The sequence below is a fragment of the Sordaria macrospora genome, chromosome 2, assembly GCF_033870435.1.
Source record: "Sordaria macrospora chromosome 2, complete sequence".
Lineage (NCBI taxonomy): Eukaryota > Fungi > Ascomycota > Sordariomycetes > Sordariales > Sordariaceae > Sordaria > Sordaria macrospora.
Genome location: NC_089372.1, coordinates 3429534 through 3453116, shown reverse-complemented (window position 1 = coordinate 3453116; position 23583 = coordinate 3429534). Strand labels below are relative to the sequence as shown.

The window sequence follows — 23583 nt, the reverse complement described above, 5'->3', positions numbered from 1 at the left end:
GCGAGTGTACCGGCCTGCAACGCCTTCAGCCGAAGCTGATATTCTTCCTGTTGGAAATGCCTACCCAGGTGCAACATCCACTCTGTGAGCTTGTCGGAGTCACGACAGATGTGAGTCGTCTTGGCCGAGGCAAAGTTGGCTTGCACCCGTTCCATGTACATCTAGGGGATGGTGCTAATGTCGGAGTAGCACATGATAGCCTGGCGAAGGTTATTTGTGCAGTGTTCTGTTTGTTTGGAGCATCAGCTTGACTCCCATATGGTCGAAGTCTCTACCAAATCCAAATACTCACCGAGATAGATCCAATACTTCTTGCATTGCTGATCCGTCATGTCTCGATTGCTGCGTAACTATCGGATAGCAAGCAATGAAGCTGGTGGTAAACTTCTGACCCTACGATGTACCCATCTTTCTCTCCTGGGGTAAGCAGAGTCTGGTTTGGCAACCTCTGGGCATCCTCCTTGGGAATCTTAATGACAACAATGTTGATGTGCAGATCTTTCCAAGCCTTGACAACTTCGTCGTTTGGTGGTCCCTGCCATTAAATGTTGTCTTCGAAGGTATCATGGAGGACAACCTCTTTCCTCTGTGTTGCCTTGATGACTGGAGAAAATACTTCTGGCATATCTTTGAGGACGTAACCTGCACAACGACTGACCATCAGTGTTTGTTCTTTACCTTTGAGGTGTTTTGGTAGCTGTGGTTGGATCTTACCGGTGAACTGAGACTCTACTTTGACATCTCGATGCTCTGTAAACTCTCGGAGAGCCGAACCCAGGACTAGAGGTACCAGGACAAGTAAACTAGACAGCAGTATGGCTGCCAGTCTGAGTCATCGAAGTTGCCGTCTCAGAGGACCATTAGTTTTGTGTTTCGCTCTTGAGGGTGTTCAGCCGTTCTGTACCGATCCTCTCTTCAGACTCTGCCCCTCGAAGGGTGTTGTACGCGATGCGAGCGTTGGTGTCTCGCAGTCACGACGTTGGCCACGAAATACTTGGCGAACATCTTTTTTACGTTTCCCGGAGAGGAGTGAGAAGCTGTTAAAACGAGAGATATGAACAGGACGGACGACGACCGGGCCTGAAGGATGAGAGGCAGGAAGCAATACAAACCGAACTTATCGAGCATCACCAGCTCCTTGAGCCTGGGAGATGGGACCTACTCGCCTCTCCTTGACCATCTTCGAGCTGAACCCAAACGCAGGCGGAGATGGGGGCAGCTCCCGGGAAGCAATAGCAATGATACTGCAAAGCACGTTTTGTCGCTGAGCGCTTGTAGAATGGCGTGCACGGTTCACAGAACCGATGTTGTCGTGATCATGGTGGAAGCCGAAGGTTTCCCCGAAGGACTCATCGGTTGCCTGCAATTGTGGGGCTGTCAAAACGGTGAGCTTCAGGGGATGCGAGGTGCTGTTATTAGTGGCCTCTGCTGCAATTCACCTATAGTGCCGCCAACGACATCCATCCACTAACAGGCCGTGACAGAGGAGATTACTCACAGTTTGCGATCGGCGGGCCAATGGTCTTACACGGTTTCAGACAAGGCGACCCTGGTGAAAGTAACGACTTGAGAAGATAGCGCAAAGCCGCAAACCGCGACATCGTGGGGAACGAGCAAAGATTCGAAATGTGCGAGAAAAGAATCATGATCAAGAATTGAAGAATTTGTCCTATCATCACTCTGGAAGGATGGTGCTGTCGGCGGAAAACTTCCTTTGTCGCCTGGCGGGGCACATTTGCGATCGTAGGTTTTGCGGGAGCAGAGCACACTTTCGGGAAAGAGCGAAGGGGACGATAGCACAGAGTTTTCACCCAGTCTGCAACACTTTGGATCTCCTGTCTCTCTGCACTTTCCCAGAAAGTTCCTGAAGCCCAAGGAGAAAGAAGCGGCGCTTCACTTCTTTCCTCACATCAAAAGATTTCAGGATCTCCCTATCCAGTCATGCCTCGTCCATCTTACAACCAACTGTGACTTGGAGGGCGATGACTTTGAGGACGATCCGAGTCAACACTCCACCTTGCTGAACGGTGAACCGCCACTCGGCAATATTCCCACACCAAAACATTCAATGACCAAACTCTACATCGCCATAATCATCGAGCCATTCTACTTACCTACTATTCTTCTTGTCTTCTTGATAACCCCCTTCACCCGCATCCTTTCCCCTAAACTCAAGTCCTCACCCGACAGGTCCTCACCCCCTCTCCACCGACCGCCTGACCTCAAAGACTGCGGCCTTTCTCCCACATGAAGTATAGGTTGTGACTGGGAGATTTGGATGGCCTTGTGAGTCATTGACTAAGTCTGATCTAGAAAGAGAGAACCGGATTGGAGGGTATCTGATAATGTTTCTTCATTTTTCTTTGCCCTGGATGGAGGGGGGCGTATGGTTTTAAACACTGGGTGATGCAAGACGAGTAGATTTGGCCTGACATGCCGTAGGGCTACAACTCACTTGAGAAGATGTCAGATTGCCAAGGCAAGTAGGTGCTGTTCTCGGTCAACCACCCGAGCTGAGTCTTGAACAATCTCGTAGGAGCTCAGGTTTCGCCTTCCGTGAACATCCTAGAGTTCATCCTTTAGAGCCAACGTCGCTGTCATCAACCATCTCCACTCCTCCATCATTTCCATCGAGATCCCAGAGACTCCGGGCAGCTCCTGCTCTGCATGGACCAGGCAGACATCTGTCCTGATTAGGGGGAGGGATGACTTCGGTGAGAGCAACTCGCCGTTCCAACAACCCGCAAAGCCCGCAAAGCCTGCTCATGATGCTCATGATGTCGAGTTGTCGTTGTTTCTCGGTTCACTCGCCGTGCCGATGGGACGGAAAACACGAGGGGTTACACAGTTCTGGGGGGCGGTCCTAGGAAACCTTCTTGAGTTTTGAGCGGGGTAAACGGCGAGGAGTCTCGTGAAGCAATTTCATAGACCTTGGGAGGAGGGTGATAGCGACCTGCGTAAAAGTAAGGTAAGCGATGCAAAGACAACCAAGATTGAGATAAGGTTTTATCGATGTAGCTATGAATTGGGTGTCTCGTAAGACCGGCTCCGAGTCGGCATCAATTGTTACCAGGACCTTAGGTAAGCGTCTCGAAGATTCTTGATCTCTGTGATCCCAAGTCATCCACTCCTTCTTTTCACGTTCTTGGGATAGAATAGCGAGAGATATCAAGACCATGTCAGTGATGCCTTCCTTCAGAATCCAGGGCTAGGTCGGGTATAGCCGGGGAGGAACGACTGTTAGTAAGGGCTGATAGGGCTGGTACCGCCTTTGTATGGGTTCATCTTCCCTTTTTGGTCTTGCATGCTACGTCTTCCGGGGGCTGTGTATTTATGCTGGAACCAACAGACATTCCCCGCTCCATGACAACCACTTCCACTCGATGAAAAACATTCCCAGTCGAAATCAACATTAGTCGTCATCTTTCACCGCCATCCTTTCCACAATCATCTTTTCCACCATGAATATTCCGTGGCCAACCCTGAGCTCTATACCACCAGCTCCAAGCTCTGGATTGCCGACCGAGACAACCACGGACACCACCGGCAAGGTCCTCAAAGGCAACTGCCACTGCGGCCGCAATCGCTTCGACTATTCGCCTCCACATAACCAAACGCTCGAGGATGTAGCTGTGAAATGCTCCTGCACGCTCTGCTCCAAGAAGGGGTACATTTGGCTTCCCTTTCCTTCAACGCCATCCGAGGGCGAATTAAAGTGGACACGAAATGATGGGGTGACTAAGTATTGGACTCCTTTTGTATGGGATAAGGTGAGTGTTCTGACTGTGTCCAGAGTGGTTTCGGATCAAGCATAGTGCGCGTTGCTGACACTGAACACCTTGAAGTTCTGTAGCAACTGTGGCACAGGACTGGTAGGCGTGCATTTGTATGGACCTTTGAAGGGACATGCGTTGGTCAATGTGCGGGCTATTCAGGGCGCCAATACCTTCTTCCTTGAGTATGAAGACACTACTTCCCTGTATCACAAAGGTCAATGTTTGCTAACCAGCTTCCCAGCTCGGTTATCAAGACGGTCCATCTTGAGGAGGAAGGACCCTTTGAACCATTGGCTTTGAGTCCAGATGTCCTGTACAATGGTAGCTGTCACTGTGGGAACGTTCAGTTCCAGCTGAAGAAGCACGGACAAGAACTGGAAAAGCCATGGCCAGTCAAAGAGGACAACTGCAGTTCGTGTGTGAGAGTAAGCAGCAACACCTTTCTCTACCTATACGCAGCCATCAACAGTTACTAACCATTGCGTCCACCCAATGTCAGGATGCTTTCGTCGGGATCTATCCCAGCAAGGAATTTGTTTTCATTCCCGAGGAATCATACAACAAGGCTTTCGAGTACAGGTATAATAAGGGGAGGAACGCTATTCACCATTGTTCAAGTTGCGGCGTGATGGTTTTTATGGTAATCCACGGGCCTCCCAACCTCGCAGAAATACTGGAGAAGTTGAAGAAGGAAAACCCTGAGCGGTATCGGGTGGCGAAGGGGATGGCTGAGCTGAACCTGAGTCTGCAACCCTTAAACGTGCGGACGCTTGAGGGTATCGACTGGGAGTGTATTCGGCAACGGGTGGAAAGAACTGATGAGGGGACCGAGGGCTATGTTATCGCTGGTTGAGCAACACTTCGGTTGGCCGCGCTGAGTGACGGAGTCCATTTGACGTCAATGTGTTAGGTTTCGATTGACTTCGGGTTTGTTATTAGATTCTGCTTAGTATCCGTGGTTTAAATATGACAACAGCCTTATGATATAATTAAAAACCTGACGAAAGAACAAAAGCCTGATAGGCAGTGAACAAGGAGGTGGTCAAGGTGAAGAGTCGGGTTGAAAAAAGAAGATAGGTAAGGTGGAAGCTCAAACCCGCCTAGGGTATTACTCTCGCACAGGTCCCGGCCGGCCGCCAATCTGTGCGCTACGAATACCCGGCTTACAGCGCTTGCCGGGCCGGGCCGGTAGCGCCGGCGGGTCACTTCCAGGTACCTAGAGGTACCCCGCGCCAAGGGAGGTCCCCGCCAGGTTATCCTCCGGTGGTGTGGACTTACCCCCGTCTTGTCTCAATAAAGAGTATCATTTCCGAGTGATAATGCTCGGTTCCGTGCACGGAGAGGTAGAGTTTGTGGTTCTGAGGCGCTCCGAAGGGACCAGTTATCCTTCCGCGATATACCAACGAGTGAACACTATTCAAAGAATGAATTTATTAACAATTTGGCTTCACGAGGAAATGCAAGGCGGAAGAGGATTGGGTTGGGAAATGAAGGAGACTGGGATTAGGTGATAATTTGGAACTTCGCATGCTTCTTCCCCTCGCTCAGTCATTAAGCACTATGTATTAGACACATATACCCCCCTAGTCGTGACCTTCATAACCTTCATGTTCCATAACCCATACAAATGCTGTGTAAACACGCTGATTACCTCCCACCAGACACTCTCCACGTAGTTGATCCAACCCACAAGCCAGTCACAACCAGCACACTGCCTAACAAACAACATCTTCACGCATCTTTTCTTTCACTCCGACAAAGGATTAAGCCACAGCAGTCATCTCCTTCGGAGCAACACTCAGATCAACAGGCGAACACCTCACATCCCTCGTCGAGTAAATCTGTCCCTGGGTCCAGTTCTGGTTCACCCACTTTGACTCGCTGCACTCCAACTCGAGGTTGACAGCCGCATATCCCGTGAACGTGGTACTACATTATCATAATCAGCCATCACGTCCCAACTCATACACGATCCAAGATGTTGTACTCACGGATACCTAGGATCCTGATCCCGACAAGTCCAGCTCTGATTAAACCTCAACTCGCCCGTCGGCCGATTAAAGTCAAACGTCGTCTCGCCCACGTCGTTACTCTTTACACCTTCAGGTGTATTAGTGCAGGTGTACTGTACGGTCCCGTAGAAGAAGTCGGAGAGCTGGCTGCTAGAGGCGCTGCAGACGGTTGTGACGGAAGAACCGATGGCCGGGTTCGTCAAATTGAAGTTCACGTAGCCCCACGAGTTTTGATGCGCCGGCGTCGTGAAGATGAAGGAGGCGTGGTAGTCGAAGGATGTCATGGCCCAGGAGAAGTGGCCGAAGGAGGTGCTAGCGCAGGGGGGGTGGTCTGGGTTTGATGGGGGAGTTGTGGTGGTGGTTTCTTGGCGGGTGGCGATGGGGGATGCTGAGGAGAAGGGGAGGAGGAAAGCGGCCGCTAGGGCGGTGGTGAGTGTTGTTGTGAGCATTTTTGTGACGTTGTGGATGAGGTAGAGCTTATTGGTGTGGTAGCTCTCAGTTGGGTGTAGGTGATGTTGAACTTGAGATTGGTGAAGTGTGGTAGAAGTAGTTCACGATGAGGTGAGGTTGAGGATGTATTAGTATTAAACAGAATGATACTAGGGGTCTTTTCTTTAGAAGGCTGGGAGAAGAGAGATCGGCTTCTTGTGACGCAGATCGTTATTTCTTATGTGGTGTAGTTTGTGGTGTTAGTCCAGGTCCTGAGTCGTGGGGTTCCTTAGCTGCTGCTTTATAGCTTTGCTATAGCAGTCAAATCAGTATAGGAGCAACGTGAACTTGGTACTATCACCAGTTTTTACCCAATGGTCAACAAATGATATTGGTAGCTGAACCCAAGTCATCTTGCATCTCGTGTTCTGATATGCAACTGTAACGTTATCTTGTTCCGCCTGGGACCAGTTAGATGAGTTAAACAAGGTGAAAAGACCCGGAAAGGCGGTCGGCCGTCGGTACTGCCGTTTGTGGTTTCCTTTCACTTTACTTTCTCTGTGGTCAAGTTCCATCCCAGGCTTTTTTTCCCCAGCGACTCCAACCCCAGCCACCATGTTGGACCGTCTGTGCCGCCTGGGCCGTCGATACAATGTCTTGATGGGTTGACGATCCGCGACGTAGTTAGGGCTGCAGATCTCCGAGACCCCTCCTCGTGGCGTGCCAGATGTCGGTGTAGGTTCGGGATTGGTGCCATGGTATACCTACTACCATGGGTTGAGCTTGTACAGACAAATAGTATCGCTACCTAACGTGTTCAGTGTTGTTCGAGGTGTTGTCGTTCCTGTTGTGTCCTGGTCCGGCCACAAGCATAAAGATGGTGATGGGAAGGTAACACGGCTGCTACCAAAAAGATGCGGTGTCTATCCGGTCCTTCTTCCTTTTTTGCTCTGGGATGCCTCCATTGGGGCTCGTATTCCCAGGTTGGTGCGGAGCATAGCTTGTATATTCCGCATAAAGGTGTGGGATGGATGTTACCATCGATCTGTTGCCCCTTCTGGTTCAGTGGTTGTGTTGTCTGATGTTTTGCCAGATCAAGATTTGTACGTAGCCAATTGTAAGACACACAGACGGGTGCCTGTCTTGGGCGCCGTGGATTTTGTTAGTGGTTGCTCCAAATGCTCCTATAAGCGGCCGAAGCGGGGTAGCAAGCCAGTGGTTTACAGAAAATGGCTGACGTCCTGCTTCAGTTCTGCCCCATCGATGCTTAAATCTTGTAGAGTGCCCAGGAAGATCGTCATCCATCGCTGCCAACCCCCGCGCCAGGACACGCCCTCCATTTCTTTCCCCAACCACAACTTTCAACGTCCCGTCATCATGGACGGACGGCTGGGAGCTGCCGGCCTATCCGTCAACATGCAAAGATCCGGCGCCATCAACATCGCCGTCATTTAGTCTCACCTATTTTTGTCAATTGATTTCGGAGGTAACCGTAAACCGTACTTACCCAACCTCACGGCAACCACCATTGGGCCGTCTCCGACCGAACTTCCCTTCCGTCGGCCTCCCGGGGGAAAACAACCTGCCACTTCAGCCATTCCACGCCACGCCCATGCCATTACGTGCAGCAGCCAGGCGATCCAGGGCGGCAGTGCCACACTAAGCACCGAAGCATCGTGGAACCCGAATAGAATGAATGGACGCCTTCCTCGCGTATACGACTCCGCTGGCCGCGGCTGGGTGATCTGGCCATCCACGGTACCGGCCACGATACACAGACCTAGGCTGGAGCTGCAGAGGTAGCCGAGGGGGGCGGCCCTGTGGCCTTCGCGCGCGCTGTCTGGTTACACACCAAGTACGACGTGGAGAGACAACGGGAAGACGGACATGGTCGGAAAAGGAGGTGAGCAAGAGACAATGACGACAGAATCGTCTAGACCGTATGTCGGTCCTTTGACATTCACCTCACCGACTATGCCCAAAATCCGTACCTTGCAGCTCGATACTGTCGCCAAACTGAGCCATCTAACCTCAACCCATTCTGTTGTTTGGATCACGACTTTTTCACTGCAAACACAACAGTATCGCTCGTTCATCATGGCTGCTGTCCATCAAAGAGTGGCCCAAGATATGCACTATACATTTTTTTTAACGACTTCTAAGTTACAGCAACACAAAACACCATCAATCTTATCACGTCCAGTACCCATATCACACCGACCCATTCACCCCAAAGTCTACCGAGTCTGGGTTTACCACTTTCTCATCTGATGTTTCATCCCTCCGTTTACTTCTTCTCCATACCCTCCATCGGGTTTCCGGGAATGGAGTCGAGCCCTGAGATAGGCCAGTCAAATTAGCAAATGCCACTCATCAACGGCCAGATCTTCTATTGCAGACTCACATCCATCGATTGGCTCGTCCACGAGTACCTCGTTGTACTTGCACTTGTTCATGGCCGACACGCTCTGCGTCTTCAGTGTCGGGCAGTTGACATAGCACGCCGAGTCCATGGCCCGCTGCAAGGAGTCGCCCTTCCAGCCAAACATATAGTCGCCGTGGGATCCGAAACCGGTACTGTTTGTCCTTGTTAGCAATCACTTCATCTTCCACTTCCCATCTTGTGAGGGCAACGTACTGATCACCCATAGACCAGACAAAAGGCTGGGTGCCATCCTCGGGCCAAAGCTCCTTGTCGTTAAACATACTAGTGTCCCAGATGGTCTCGTACATCAACTGGGGTACCCGTACGGGATGGCTAGCCGGGCAAGGCCCGCCGCTCTCGAAGGTCCCGGATTCCGGATACGTCATGTGGCTCATGTGATCCGGCGTGTCGAGGTTCTTGCCATCCCAGCAGGTTGGGAACCTCACGTTGGCCATGATGCCGGCCGGGCACGGCTTGGTTGGGAAGTTCAAGGACTCGGGGAAGCGAGTGCCAAGGTCCTGGAGACATGTGTACGTGATCTGCCGGAACCGGGTAGCCTGCTGCTTGCTCCGGTAGGAAGCCTCGCCGATGAGCATGCGGAATCCTTGCTTGAAGGCGGTTACCTTTGACGTCTGCTGGTAGTTGGCGAGCCCGTCCTGCATGTAGTACACGGTCATGCCTCCGGTGGAGCCTTCGAAGCCAATGTTGGGAACCTGAGGGACCCGGTGGTAGGAGCCATTTCTGGCACGGAAGAAGAGCACGGCGGTCCAGTAATTGGAGAAGTCCTCCGAGAACTGGCAGGTTGTGCATGTGGCCTTTTCTCCAATGTCTTCTCGGGGGTCCATGGAGAGGCTGAAAGCATTCTTGATCGGATATTAGTCACTTGAACAAGGGTCGTCAAGGGAAACGGAGACTTACGCCGCCGATGATCTGGTGAAGATGAGGTGAGGGAGAGAGTCCGGGGTTGACGAGCGGATCGACACGTTGGACGGTGAGCTGCGAGCAGCCAAATCGGATCAACGCCGTCGAAGGCGCCACAAGCGCGAGCGCGGTGAGTGAACTCCAGTGCATCTTGTCTTCCCTTTGTCCGAATCAATCAAGGGGTTGTTGATGTCGTGTTAAAAAGACTCTTTGTCGACAACCTTTTCTCTGAGTTGGGGTCCCTCTTGGAATGGAAGACGATGACGAGCAGACACTCGAAAATCTGTCTGAAGAAAAGACACAGCAGGCAAACCGGGTAACACATGTGGTGATGGGGACAGCATGAGCCTTTATCCTGCGAGATCCTCCTGGCCTCATCTGTTCCCATTTCCCTCCCATGGTTCTTTTCATTTACTCCTTACGAGCCGCAGCCGTACCATGTGCCGGGCTACTAAAAGGGGCTCTAGAAGAGACGCGACGATCACTCACAGCCCACAAAGTGCTGTGGGTCCCTCTCCCGCCGCGTTGTCCCATTGCTATCATGGCCAAGCCCTTTCAAGGCGGCTACAATATTACGAATGATGGCGATAATGCATCCATGATGAGGGGTGGTGTTTTGGCATCAACTGCCGGCTGTTAACATGGTTGCTATGCAATCTACGCTGACTTCTAGGCACTCTCCTCAACCTTGCTTCCTACAATTCATCCGCTCAAAACGACGATAGCCCCCGCCTCGAGCGAAGTGGAAGTAGCCATCGAGTGATGGGCATTCTCTGATTGGCGAATGCAACCCGGAGCCGGGAAATATCAACATCCCTTTTTCCCGGTTTGAAGTCTTGATTAACTCCAAGATTACCATGTCTCCTATCAGGCGGGAAGTATAGCCCGTATATTGTGTCCTGACATCAGTCAATCGGCCCGCCATTTTTTATCATGGACTTCGAAATACTGCTGTTGGCTCAACTTAAACGCCTCGTCTGCGCTAGATCGGCCAATGCGCGACGCCTGGATTTATTTTCGCCATGTTTGAGGGATTCTATTCGGGTTCACACTCAGACAGACACTCGCTGCTTCTTACATAGGTCACGCATGGGCTCGATTTTGCATGTATTCCATCTCTCTACCAGGTCTTGGCAGGTTAATAACTGAGGAGTTCATTGCCACCATGAAATTACCAGCAGCTCAGTCTGTTGAAATTCCTGACCGGTTAATGTCCTGACAAGATCTCGACGGTTCGGTCACGTTAGCGAACATGCTGGTGGTTGAAAGTGGAAAGTGGGCGATTCGTCCCAATTTGCTGAGTCACAGCCCTTTCAGCCGGCACTTTCTTGCCATTCTCCTCACAGGCACAGAAGCTCGCCCTCATCGTCACATGTTGCTCGATAATGATAAGGGTCTGGCTGACAATGGTGTCGCATATGGATGATCAAGTGGTGCTGGTTTGCGAGAAGAGACCTGGCAAGACCCCTCACAAGGAATTAAAATGTAGTGTCACACCGGAGCTCGACTGTGACAAAACGATAGCAGTGTTCAGGCCCAGACTTCAAGAGCTCAACTTAAGCCTTGAGTGAGACCCATTACAGCTGACAATATCTCCATCCACGTCTTCCCCGTCTCATCCATTCTCACCAACAAACTCAGTTACCATGCAACCACTGCTTGAACCACGCAACCGCCGCATTCTTCCCCCTGATCATCGCCTCCCTCTCACCCTCCTTCCTCTCATCGCCCCTAATGAAACAAGCATGATGCACTTCCGGGAAATGCAAATACTCAAACGGCACCCCCACCTTCTGCAGCGTCACGAACGTATGCAACTTCAACTCCGCCGTATACGGCGGATCAAACTCCGGCGCCAGCATCTGCACCGGCACGTTCCTTGACACACTCTCGATATCCGCCTTGGTCAAATAGGTAGGATGACCAGCCGTGACCGCATCTACCAACTTCCTCCCATTATCAGACTCATGCTCAGCAGCAGCCAACCTAAACACCGCCCACCCACCATAACAGTACCCCACAGCGCCGACCTTCTCAAACCCTAGCCCCCCTTCGGCAGAGGCAGTTTTCAACGCCCTAGCAAAAGCAAAGATCTCGGGCTCGCGCACTTCGCGCGCGTTCTCCTTGGCGAACTTCTTGAGATCGATCTCCGCCCACCGTTCCTCGATCAGCAGCTCGGGAGGGACGACGAAGCCGTCGAAGAAATCGGGCACGAATACCGTCGCGTCCGCTTCGGCAGCGTAGTGGTCGGCTAGCAGTCGGACGTTGTTGAAGGTCCAGCCGAAGAGGTCGTGGATTAGCAGGATGGCGACGCGGGGGTTGGTGCCGGTTTTGTAGACGGCGTTGGTGGTGCCGGGCAGGGGAGAGGGGAGGACGGTTCCGCGGGGGGTGCCGGACCAGGAGAAGCCGGTGAGGCAGCAGGGGGAGATTTCCTTGGGGAGGGATTTCTTGGGGGTGGTGGTGGAGGAGGACATGGTGATGTCTGATATCGTGATGTTATGATGTAATGCTGGAAGGAGGGGGAGGAGTATGGTGTGGTGTAGTTGTGCTTTGGGAACTTCTGAATAATTGAGGTCAACCAAGGTAGGTAACTAAGTAATCGTCTAGATGCAGAACTGAGGGATGGATGTAACTCGTCTGATGCTCAAAAGCCAGAAGAACCCAGGTTTGATCCGCCTTATATAGGTACCCTACAGTATATACCCAACCGATGGGCATCCATCATCAAGGTCAACCAACAACCTCCTTTTTCAGCCGACGTCTCACTCACACACACACACGAGACGCCATTTGGTGCTATGGACTTCTAATTCCGTCAGATTTGTCAGACTCAGTTGGCCGTTTCGGTCCCTGATTCCTAAAATGTCACTCTGTGAATGTCACTCTGTGCTTACTTTACAACCAGCAGTCAAGATCCGCGGACCGCGATGAAGAAACATGGTTTAACTCCGAAGGGAGTTAAGAAAATTGAATCTTACTGACTAAGTGGTTGGTTGGTTGGCTGGTCATGTTCTGTGTGACAAATGCAGTTTCCGTTCGCAATCGTCAATGCAAATGTCGAATATGTTGCGAGGGGAAAGAGTATCATAAGTATCCTAGTTGTTGAACATTTGCACGCACACCTTCTCTTGACACTCCGGTACTATGTCAGGTTAACTACGAACCTGTTACTCTACCAATCACACACAGAAACATAAAAGCTTTGCTTGACTGAGCAAGCAAAACACAAAAAAAAACATCGAGAAAGGAACAGAAACAAGCAGAAATAAAATACGCCAAGACCGACAAAAAGAGTGCCCAAAAAGGCAAAAGGAAAGGCATCTTGCCCACAGCCAGAATCGAACTGACGACCTCATCATTACTAGTGATGCGCTCTACCACTGAGCCATGCGGGCGTTGTGATTAGATGTTTTGTTTCATTCGATGTTTTTCCTATCAATAACATCACACAGTTCCAGCGGAAGCAATGCCCCCTTCTCCCCTCATTCTTTCACTCGTCCGCCAATATCCTATCACCGGCCACAATAAACCATCCACACCCCTCATAACAATCATCACGGTAAACTATCACCACCACCCTCCTCCCCAATCCCCCGCCCAATCCCCCCTTCAAAGCTTACTACCCCTCCTCCCCCGTCCAACTGGCCCATTCTCCTCCTCCCTCACCCTCCTCCCATCACTAACCACCTGCTCCCGCTCCATACTCGTCGGGTCTCCCTCCAGAGGAACCCTTTTCCCGGACGAAGTCCGTGGGTTTCCCCCCCAACCACCCGATGAAGTGGCCGCCTTCCCGCCCGCGGGATCATTTCTCGGTGTACCATACGCCTGTGTTCGATTGTGATCCGACTTCGACAATGACTTGTTATTTGAGGAGGACGAAGGCGAAACCTCGGCTCCCTCAGGAGTGTATTCAACATTATTGGGAGAATCTTGGTTGGTCTCGGACTTGAGAGAGATGGGGTCGCCTAATTGGGAGGGGTTGGCGTCGGGGCCGTTGAGCTTTTCGGCGGCGAGTTGGCGGAGTGGTTTCTTATCTTGGGAGGAGGGCATGTTGGTTTGTTGTGTTGTGTGTGGATGGAGTGGATGTGTTGAGTTTGGTTGTTCAGCGGTAGGTAGTTTCGTTTGGTTTTTGCTGTCGGAGTGCGCAATTGGAGTTATTGGAATGCGATAAACTGTTCGCGGAAGAATCGAGGTTAGACAAGATAGCAAAGGTTAATCGCGTCTGTTTTGTAGCGCAACAAGTTTCAGTCCTTTTTGTGTTCAACTTGGTCATAGTCAGCCGAGGTTAACATCCCGAGAGCAACGGTTGTGTCATGCTAGGTGCGCGTCACTGCAGTCTGCACATATCGTGATGTAGTGTATGACGTTGTTGATACGAAATGGTCGCGCGATCTCGACCGTGCCGATCTGTCGGGTTCACCGTGTACGGATCGTGCCGGGATCTTGAACAGCCCCCCGGCTCCGAACCGAAGATCCGGCAAGTTTAGCACACGTTAGCGTTCGGTATAGCTCCGTTGCATCGGGTTGTGCATTGATCGTCTGAGGCTTGATGGGCCGACGACAACGGTGCATTGAGATTTGAACTAAAGGGAGAAAGATGGTGGATTTTCGAAGAAATTTAAAGTTAACTGCATGCTGCTGGATCAGAGAGACACCCTTCCAACAGTACAACTGAACCTTCGTCCCCGCCTTGCCGTTCATCTGATTTCCAATCACGAAATCACCATCGACAATTACTCCTTCCCCATTCCATCTTCCTTTCTCACTCACTCCCATCCATCTATTGATACTTTCTTCCCACACTTCCTCCCCACCTTTTCTTTCCTTTTCAACCCTCTCCAAACACCAGCCCCACCTGCCACTTGAAATACATTGCACCTTCCTATTCCCGTTCCTTCATTACTCAATTCTCAGCCAGCAGCAGCCCGACTCCCATACAACTCCTCGGCCGCACTCTTACTAACAGGTTTATTCCTAATTGCCTCCTGCGTCTCGCTGCCTCCCAACTGCTCAATCACCTTTTTGCTGTGTTCCTTGGACTCCTCGCTTGTGTCTGTTGATGGTCAACACGTTCCTGTTAGTTCCTTCTTCGTCACAAAACAGAGTGATGAGATTGTTGGATTGGAAAGTGGACAAGAAGGAAACGGGGGGAAATAGAAAAAGAGGTTCGAGGGAAGAAAGGTGGGAAGAAAGGTGGGAAGTAATGTGGAAAGCAGGTTGGAGGAAGCAGAGAGTGATGGACTTGGAAGGAACGAACAAACGAACACAGAGGGAAGGTGAGGAAGACGAAGACAGGGCAGAAAAAGTCAAAAAGAAAAAAAGAGAGAAGGAATGAAGGAAAGAACATACTCGGATTCGCAAGATTGGCTTTATGACCTCTAATCTCGTTGGAAGTGTGTTCCTTCCCTTCGCCGAGCTCTTTCATGTCGTTAGACATGACAGATTTGGCGCCTTGGGAAGACATGTTGCCGGATCTTTCTGCTCGGTGTGTAGATGTAGTGCGGATGATGGAGTGTTTTTGGTCAGCTTGTTGTTGTGTTCAGATTGCGTGTGTGTGGTCGGTTCGACACTTATGTTGAGGTTGGAAATGGCTTTGTGGGAGGGATTCTGCCTCGACTTAAAGGCAGACGGGCTCATGGAGACATGATATATCTTTCTACCTTCTTACCTTCTCTTGTTTCGTGCTAAAATGACGTCTGCCAAAACCTCCTGACCTCCCATATTCGGCTTACCGGCTTACAATTGATGTGTGCAGTGCACAAAGTTATTCCAGTTTCGTCGCAAAAAGGTTGCTTTGTCTCCCAATGTGAGGGACGGTCTCATATTTGACGTCATCTGTGGCCCGTCTTGGCGCCCGAGAGTTCCGTCACGGGTGATCAAGACCATCACAACACTTGTGTTTGACTTAGCGGGGCGATTGGTGAGAAGCATTGGAAGAACCTGACTGAGCGTGGACATTAGGTTTCAAGAAACCAGAAACTTCGGAAGTCAGGTGACGATCGGATAAGTAAACATCAAAAGCCCATCAGAAAACACAAAAGACAGGTCAAACAGTGGTGAAAGGATGATGAGCAGGTCCATTTAGGCAGAACTCAAGCTGGTATTAACAAAAAGCCACATGGTATCATTGGTATAAACATCCCTTCCTCATAAACAATCCCTCGAATCCTCTTCCTTCCGTACATCATCATCAACAATTCCACATTACCACTCCCGAACAGGGTTCATTATGCATTCATCACACGCTCGGCGGCCACCTTTAGACCTGCTTTTCGGGATCCCTCCCGCTGATGCTACCCGCCGTGCTGTTAGGGGCAGTCAACCCAGGAATGACGGTATCCAAGCTGCGAGTGACCTCAACATAATCGTACGCGAACTCGCCGAGCTGGTCATCATCGAGACCGATCTCCTCCTGGTGCTCGTCGACACGAAGCGAGAGGCCAGGCACGAGGTTGAGCAGAAAGAGGATGACGCAGGTCATGACGAAAGAGTAGGAGAAGCCAGCGACGGAGTCGGCGAGCTGGTAGGCGAGCTGGATGTAGTGGTGGTTGACCCAGCCGCCGTCAATGACGGAGGAACCGTCCAGAGCGGCAATGTAGTCACTGTGATGTGATGATGTTAGTGTTGTTGAGCCACAGAGAGGAGAAGCCCAGGGGGAAAATGGAAAGACATACGCAGCAAAGATGCCAGTCAACAAGTTACCGACGATACCGCCAACACCGTGCTCAGCAAACACATCGAGCGCCTCATCGATACCGAGCACGAACTTGAGCTTGGTAGCAAAGTTGCAGCTGATACCGCCGACAACACCGAAGATGACAGCCGACCAGGGAGGAACATAACCCGCAGCAGGGGTGATGGCGACGAGACCAGCAATGGCACCAGAGCAGAAACCGACGGTGCTCCACTTCCTCTCCAGACGATAATCGAGCAAGACCCAGGTCAAGCCACCGACGCAAGCGGCAATGTGGGTGACGATGCAGGCCATGACGGCGCGGAGGTTAGCGGCGAGGGCGCTACCGCCGTTGAAGCCGAACCAGCCAACCCAGAGGAACACGGTGCCCAAGACGACGTGGGTGACGTTGTGGGGGCGGTACGGGAGGCCGTTGACCTTGTTGTAGCCGTTGCGCTTGCCGAGCATGAGCGAGTAGGCGAGGGCGGCGGCGCCGGAGCTGATGTGCACGGGGGTGCCGCCGGCAAAGTCGAGTCCACCCATCTTGAAGGACCAGCCGTTGGCGTTCCAAGTCCAGTACGCAATAGGATCGTATACAATGGTGGTCCAAATGAACATGAAGACCAGGGCGGGAAGCATACGGCCGCGATCAGCGCACGCGCCAATAGCGAGAGCGGGACTGGGGGGTGTTGGTTAGTGTGGGATCAGAAGAAAGGAAAGAAAGGAGGAGAGAAACATACGTGATGGCGGCGAACATGCCCTGGTAGAGGCAGAAGAGAAGGTCGGGGATCTTGGTGCTGCCAACGCTAGGCTGGGCGAGGGTCTTCATAAGACCAAAATTGGAGAGGTTGCCGATGTAGGCGCTTCCGGTGTGGGAGAAGGCGAGTGAATATCCCCAGAAGAACCATTGGAACCCTACAATGGCTATTGACATGAGAGACAGCCAGATGAGGGCCAAGGCTGACTTTCTTCGTGCAAGACCGCTGTAGAAGAAACCGACACCGGGAACCATGAGCAGCACGAGGGCTGTACATGTCATTATCCATCCGAAATCACCGGCCTGGTGTTGTAAGTCACATGTTAGCCACTAATGTTTCCCCTTGAACACTCCTTCATGAGATGGTTATGGTGCTGTCATACAGAGTAATAGCGGTTGAGGTCTTCGAGAAGGGGGTTGCCTCCATCGTTGGCGACACCGATAACCCCCTCGTACGTCTCGACGGGGCCGGACGACATGTTGGAGGTTGTTTCGATCCTAACACCGATCGGTATAAACTTATGTCGAGGTCAAGTGAAGATGTTCGATGGTGTGGTATTGTGGCTGACCAAAGCACTTGTTGCTAAAACCGTACACGAACCAAGTCGCCGGTGCCGTGTAAGTGATGTCGATGACTTGACTTGAGGTTGCAGAGAATATGAGTGTTCGAGGAGAGGGATCTGCAGGGTAAATAAACAGACCCAGGACCAAGGGCGAGGAGCCGTGAAACATGTCAAATGTGTGGCATTCATGTCGACCCCATGCACCTCTCTGCTGCAGTTATCAGTGTTGATACCCCTTGATCCCCTGTTGATGGTGTCGAGGTAGGGCTCCATTCCGTTTTGGGAAACCCTCCCATCGCCGCCAAGACCTCAGCTTTGATGGATGAGTGGGCCGTAGAGATAAGAAATCCGGACGCCATGTTCGACGGTGGGGGTTCAACCCGTGGGATTCCGATCCATTTTTGGCCACTGTAAGCGGTCGTCATGTGTTTGTGCCTTGTTCTCCGTGCTGGGCGTGTTGCCCGAAGAGTGTCGAAACAGAGAAAGAAAGACCTTCAGTGGAGAGGCAGAGATAGGGAAACACAGCATTCGCTGACGACTTCCTGTGAATAGCATCCAATCCACAAAATCATGGACTGGAATAGCCGGCTATGGGTGTACAAGAAGGACCAGAGAATCTTACATTGAGGTCCCCAAAGACCAATGACGGCCCGTCGGGCAAAAGACAAAGCTTCGGAGCTATGTAACCGAATCTGTTCAGGTATTAAAGTGGTTACACCGTTCCAACTTGATGAGGTGAGAACAAACCTTTGGCGATGTCTTGTCGTACCAGACAAAGCCTTGAAGCTTCGAAACAATCAAACCGTGAAATATCCCTTTTCGTCCCTTTCACTTTATCGATCTGGCCTAGTGATGCAGGCGACCTTTTGGGTTACATGATCATCTCTGCAGTTTACTTAGGAGCCCTTTCCTTTCTTCATGGAAAAACATGGAGTATTTGGAAAGTTGATTCTATACCTATTGTGGCTCAATTAAGAAACACAGTAATCCGGGGTACATACGTTGTCCCTTTTGGTGATTCCATAATTTCCATTGGCGGGTAGGTAGTACCACATGGGAGATGTGCCTCGGCAGCGACGGGAAAATCGGGCTGCTGCCAGCAATTTCTTGCATTCCACGACATGAGCTTGGATGAGGAAACTGCCGTTTGATGGTGTCGTGAGCATCTGAGTCAACGTCAACGTCTCTCGATCCGAAGAGTCTCCGTGATGCTTCTCAGCAAGGGAGTCACAGAGAGATGGATAGACGGCATATCGAACGGCAGGCTCCCGCCCGTAGGATCCCGATGCCTTAGACAGCTGGCATCTGGCATCCGGTTAGCACCCGACGGGTCGAGTTGAATGCGGTCATCGGTTGGGTGTGGTGGACTGATTCGGATCAAGCAGTAAACGAAATGCTGATAGTGATGAAAACAGAGTTGGAAAACAACCAGTGTCGTTCGACGGGAATTACGAGAATGCATCGCTCCCTGGTCCTTATCAGTTTGTCACTTTGCCTGTTATCAGTGACTCCACTTCAGCCTAGCGGAGGGAGGGTCAGGGTTGGGGCAGTGGCAGTGGCAGGGGCACCTAAGCGCGGTCTGGAGGATCCACCTAAGGTTTGTTTCCCCGTTGGCGCCCCACCTACCTGTTAAGTATCAAAGTCAACATCATCGAACATGTGCATCCTGATGAATCCTTCATGTTCCAATATTGACGCTGAAAACAGAGGGGGGTCTTCGTTTAAACGAAGCCACAAGTGGCCGGATCCAGCATATTCATGACTTCTGCAATGAGACAAGCCACCTCCATGAGTCCATACCGGTTCGGATAAGACAGGGAGACGTTCTTGCCATTGGCGCTGTCCGTTTCTCTCTTATCTCTGGGCAGGGTGGGTCCCGTCTTGGCTCTCTTGGCGAAGTTGAATCGATGATGGGAAATGTAAATGTAGATTTGAAAGATAGACATCCGAGAGAAAGAAGCTATTCACAGGGAGTCAGACGTGATAGTTATAAATACAGACAGGGAGTCAGACGTGATGGTTATAAATACAGACAGAGACGACACCATAAGACTTCGGATTCAAAAGTCACACTCTTCGCGATGCACGACATCCTCAGCCTCACAGTCTTGAAGCACCGATACACAGCAGGGCATGGATGGATGTCTTTTGTGTCAAGTTCTTCAGGTTCGAGAGAATGGCGCAACGAGCAATCAAGCAAGTGAATTAGAAAGCTTGAAACATCCAAAGGGAGAAGCCGATATTCGGAAGGAAGGGCCAAACCACTATCCTTCATCATACTAATCATCAACCGATACAAACTTTGAGATTCTTTGTCTTCAGGTTCTTCCAACTTCTTATCTCGCTCAAAGTCAAACAAGCCCGTCACCGGAATGCCATCTCGTTCTGGAAACCTTCCCCAGCGAAAGAGGCGCTTGCCATGAATGATAAAAAGATAAGAAACCGCACTGGGGCCGGTGGTGACCCGACCAGGACCCGTGCCTGATTGCCCTCGCTCCACTTTGAGCGACCCGACGCTAACAGCTTCTCCACTCCACTGTGATCCCGACCTGGCTAACGCTTATTTTGTGGGTTCGCCTTTTTCGGTGTTCTCGTTTCGAAGTTGGGCATGTGCATTTTTTTGCTGTTCAACACCGTCATCAACCACAGTGGTGAGAATCACGACACAATGACAGAATGCTGCTGCTGTTTGTTTTGTTTTGATACACGCATGACTTCATATTGAAAGTCTCAAAAAGTCAATGGGAGTCCATCCTTCTCTTATTCCCCTTGGCCATTGCCCCTTGCCCGGGTTGTTACCTCGAATTGCTGCGTTTATCTCGCGCACACTACACTTCTTTTCTCACTGATCTGAACATCCACACTGCTTGCGGTCCTCCTTGATCAGATGGAAGGGAGATTTAAATGACAAACATACTTACTGAAACCCATGATCTGACTATACCCAGGCGAAAAACAGTCACTAGAAAGTGAAAAGGTAAAGCAGTCTTTATTACTAAACTCATAAACATTAGGTCTATTTCATCCCGTCATCAAAGTTCGTTCCCCCATCACCAACCCCAAAGTTGCCGTGAGCAAGAGGTTTTTGTATCCAACGGTAGGTACCTCTCTCTATACAAACCCGCATCGACTACTCCCTCCCTCTTCATCACCTCACCAGCTTAATTAAACATCAATCCATCTAGCCATCCACTTATCCACCGTCGCTTTAGCCTCATCCACCAGCCCGAGCTCCAACAACAACTGCACGCTCCCTCTAATCCCGCTCTCCAGCGCCGACGCGATCCACGCGTGCGTATAGCTGGTATGCTCGCCCACAAACACCAAGTTGTTCCTAGTCTGGAAGTACTCGGGCAGGTAAAGCTCATGCTGCCCCACAGTCGGACTAGCCCACGCCGCGCTCTCCAGGGGATCCATTGCCCAGCACTTCCTGTTGAACTTGCCCGTGTATTGGCTCCTGATCAGCTCCTCGCCGTGGATCTCCGCCATGGCGTCCAGCACGTACTGCACGTGCTCCTCCTCCGGGACGGAAACCCAGCGGTCGCCCCAGTCCGGGCCGGAGATGTAGGAGCCGATGATGGAGGCCGGGCCGTCGGTGCCGTTGATGTTGTAGGAGGGGTAGCAGATGGAGCCGATACCCGGGATGTCGGAGGAGGTGGAGCACGAGCCGTAGATGGGCGACGGCAAATGTTCCCAGAAACGCGTCTTGAACTCGAGCGCTACCTTGCAGGCGGACTGGTAGTTGAGGTTCTGGATGGCGTGAGCGAGCGTGGGGGCCGTCAGGTCAAGGGCGGGCGAGAAGCGCCACTTCTTGACGATGGAGAAAGGGGCGGCGATGACGGCGTAGTCGTGCGTCGAAGACTCCAGCGCGTCCTTGTAGCTGCTACGGCTGTGGAGGGTAACTTTCTCGGTTTCGGCGTCGAAAGCCACGCGCTCCACGCGCCTGTTCAGAGTGGTGGCCTTGTCGACGAGCGGGTGGAAGGATAAAGGCAAGCGGTTGAGACCGCCGTCGATGGTCTTCCACGTTGACGCGGAGAAGTACATCCCTTCGTACAAGGCGTCCCAGTAGGAGTGGGCGCTGGCGCCCAGGAAGGCCGTGTCGTTGAGCGAGCCCCGCAGGTAGTTCACCATGAAGCCGAACTCGCTCCATTGGTCACCCGGGAGGCCGGCGAGGCCACCGCTCACCCAGTTGGCGTGCGCTTTGAACATGTTCTGGGCCATTTCGGCAAAGAACTCGGTTCCGGGGAGGAACGTGTCGACTTTTTGCGAGAGCGACTTGGTGGAGTTGTTGGAGACGCGGGTTAGGGCAAGGGAAGCGTTGGCCGACAGCTCGGCGCGAGTCGGGGGAAGACCGGTCTCGGGGTTCTTGATGCCGTCGTAGTAGTACAGGCCGTTGGGGTTGGACTGGTACCAGGGGATAAAGTCGACGCTGAGGTTTTTGGAGTGGCCGTTCAGGTTGTTCATCTCCTCGGCCAGCTGGAAGACGAGCTGGTGGTCGCTGACGTTGTACGTCTCGTTGCCGAGGGTGATGGTGTCGGGGAACCGCATGGGTCCCATCTCCTGGTAGCTGTAGTCGAAGGGACCACCAGACAGATACTCGGTGTGCACGCGGCCGCCGAGCCGGTTGCCGCCCTCAATGATGCTGACGTTCTTCATGCCGGCTTGCGTCAGGCAGAGGTAGGTCATCAGACCGGACATGCCGGCGCCGACGATGGCAATGTTCTTGCTCTTGGCCTTCTCGACGTCGACGGGAGAGATCTCCTTGTCCTCGAGTAGCTTGACGCCGTCAAACCAAGGTCCCCATGGGTTGATACCGTTATCGGTGGTCATGGGAATGGCGACAAAGTCAGAGGGCGTGGTGGCGCGCGCCTTGAGGTCACGGCGCATCTTGATGGACTTGAAGTCGAAGGACTGGGGCTTGCTGCGACCGACTAGACGGCCGTTGGCGCGGCTCCAGGCTGAGATACAGCCACCGGACTGAACATTTTCAGGAATCACCCAGACGAGACGGTCGTGATGAGCATCGGTGGGCTGGCTGATGGAGTGGTGGGATTCTTCTTCACGCTTGGACTGGCAGGAACCGTAGGTGTAGCTGATGGCGCCCTCGACTGATGCTGAACGCTCAACGTGGATGTTGGAAAGCCGAGAGTTGAGTGATGATCGAGTCTCAAGCTTGAGAGGAAGGGAGGGGGTTACTGCGGACTGAGCCGGTAGGGCGAGCAGTGCCGCACCCGCGGCAGCGGACCACTTCATGGTATATGAAGACTGAACAGACTGAAGGGAAAGATCTCTGGTGATCCTATGGGGATCAAGGGACTTGAAAAGAAGAAGGGATGATGATCAAAGAGTCGATGATGATACAACTTAATGTTGGCTTCCTGTAAGGCGAGGGAAGACATCTCTTATATAGACCATCATCCAACCACCGAAGAGTCTAACCCCGATGAGACCCGTCATTATCTAGGCCCGGCCCTAGTCCATTCCTGCTGATGAGGCTTCATATCGAGAAGGTCGGTCCGTTGTACGTAACTGATTCACTTCAGTCAGCCAGCCAGCCAGGCTCTCTGCACTGCCTAGACGCGGCTCAAGGAGAAAGCAAGTGTAAAGGTACGGTATCGGCGTTGCCTTCAACGGTTAACGTTCCGCTCGAGAACCCTTGCGGCCTAGGTATGGGAGAACTGATAATCGGTCGATGGCCGAGTTCCGAGTAGCGTACATAGGTACCGTATCTTGGAATCCCGGTGGTCGGATTCGAGGAGTGGAGTGGAGGTTGGTTGGGACGGATATCCAACTGCAACTTCACCCACACACCCTGATATGGTTAAGGCTGAACGGTTGGGATTCTGGGTTCAAGCTGACAATCCATGCGCACGTGGAGATCCCATCCCTACATATATTGTTACCACATTCGGTAGGTATTATGTGGGTGAGATACCCCTAGTCCGGTGTAAGTCCGATCTAACGGATAAGTGTGTGTTCCTTTCCGTGGAGAACCCCTGTAGGTCTATCAGTCGGTGTCGAAAAGAA

At 51.9% G+C, this 23583-nt stretch overlaps 8 protein-coding genes and 1 non-coding gene across 9 annotated transcripts; 1 reads left to right on the top strand and 8 right to left on the bottom strand.

The window, feature by feature from the left end:
- The first annotated feature begins 2977 nt into the window (after positions 1–2977).
- On the top strand, positions 2978–4785 carry SMAC4_02738 (uncharacterized protein). The gene is made up of 4 exons (XM_024655498.2): positions 2978–3770; positions 3846–3958; positions 4018–4201; positions 4276–4785. The coding sequence occupies exons 1-4, from the start codon at positions 3462–3464 to the stop codon at positions 4627–4629; spliced, it is 960 nt and encodes a 319-aa protein (XP_024511378.1). The 5' UTR covers positions 2978–3461; the 3' UTR covers positions 4630–4785.
- Positions 4786–5253: 468 nt separating this feature from the next.
- SMAC4_02739 (uncharacterized protein) lies at positions 5254–6470 on the bottom strand. The gene is made up of 2 exons (XM_003352257.2): positions 5768–6470; positions 5254–5705 (listed from the first exon to the last, which is right to left on the bottom strand). Exons 1-2 carry the CDS (start codon positions 6235–6237, stop codon positions 5540–5542), a joined length of 636 nt encoding a protein of 211 aa, XP_003352305.1. The 5' UTR covers positions 6238–6470; the 3' UTR covers positions 5254–5539.
- Positions 6471–8504: 2034 nt separating this feature from the next.
- On the bottom strand, positions 8505–9713 carry SMAC4_02740 (uncharacterized protein; the record flags this gene model as incomplete). The annotated part of the gene is made up of 4 exons (XM_003352258.1): positions 8505–8554; positions 8622–8794; positions 8856–9505; positions 9561–9713. The coding sequence occupies 4 exons, from the start codon at positions 9711–9713 to the stop codon at positions 8505–8507; spliced, it is 1026 nt and encodes a 341-aa protein (XP_003352306.1).
- Positions 9714–11200: 1487 nt separating this feature from the next.
- Positions 11201–12402, bottom strand: SMAC4_02741 (uncharacterized protein; the record flags this gene model as incomplete). The annotated part of the gene is made up of 1 exon (XM_003352259.2): positions 11201–12402. Exon 1 carries the CDS (start codon positions 12035–12037, stop codon positions 11201–11203), a length of 837 nt encoding a protein of 278 aa, XP_003352307.1. The 5' UTR covers positions 12038–12402.
- Positions 12403–12886: 484 nt separating this feature from the next.
- On the bottom strand, positions 12887–12958 carry SMAC4_13267. Its single transcript has one exon. It is a non-coding gene; the product is annotated as a tRNA-Thr (tRNA).
- A 214-nt stretch (positions 12959–13172) lies between these two features.
- Positions 13173–13613, bottom strand: SMAC4_02742 (uncharacterized protein; the record flags this gene model as incomplete). The annotated part of the gene is made up of 1 exon (XM_003352260.1): positions 13173–13613. One exon carries the CDS (start codon positions 13611–13613, stop codon positions 13173–13175), a length of 441 nt encoding a protein of 146 aa, XP_003352308.1.
- Positions 13614–14473: 860 nt separating this feature from the next.
- SMAC4_02743 (uncharacterized protein) lies at positions 14474–15270 on the bottom strand (the record flags this gene model as incomplete). The annotated part of the gene is made up of 2 exons (XM_003352261.2): positions 14913–15270; positions 14474–14616 (listed from the first exon to the last, which is right to left on the bottom strand). The coding sequence occupies exons 1-2, from the start codon at positions 15025–15027 to the stop codon at positions 14474–14476; spliced, it is 258 nt and encodes an 85-aa protein (XP_003352309.1). The 5' UTR covers positions 15028–15270.
- A 200-nt stretch (positions 15271–15470) lies between these two features.
- On the bottom strand, positions 15471–19219 carry SMAC4_02744 (uncharacterized protein). Its single transcript, XM_066089835.1, has 4 exons — positions 17377–19219; positions 16977–17296; positions 16238–16915; positions 15471–16165 (listed from the first exon to the last, which is right to left on the bottom strand). Exons 1-4 carry the CDS (start codon positions 17470–17472, stop codon positions 15823–15825), a joined length of 1437 nt encoding a protein of 478 aa, XP_065946151.1. The 5' UTR covers positions 17473–19219; the 3' UTR covers positions 15471–15822.
- Positions 19220–20540: 1321 nt separating this feature from the next.
- Positions 20541–22809, bottom strand: SMAC4_02745 (uncharacterized protein; the record flags this gene model as incomplete). Its single annotated transcript, XM_003352263.2, has 1 exon — positions 20541–22809. One exon carries the CDS (start codon positions 22807–22809, stop codon positions 20722–20724), a length of 2088 nt encoding a protein of 695 aa, XP_003352311.1. The 3' UTR covers positions 20541–20721.
- Positions 22810–23583: the final 774 nt, after the last annotated feature.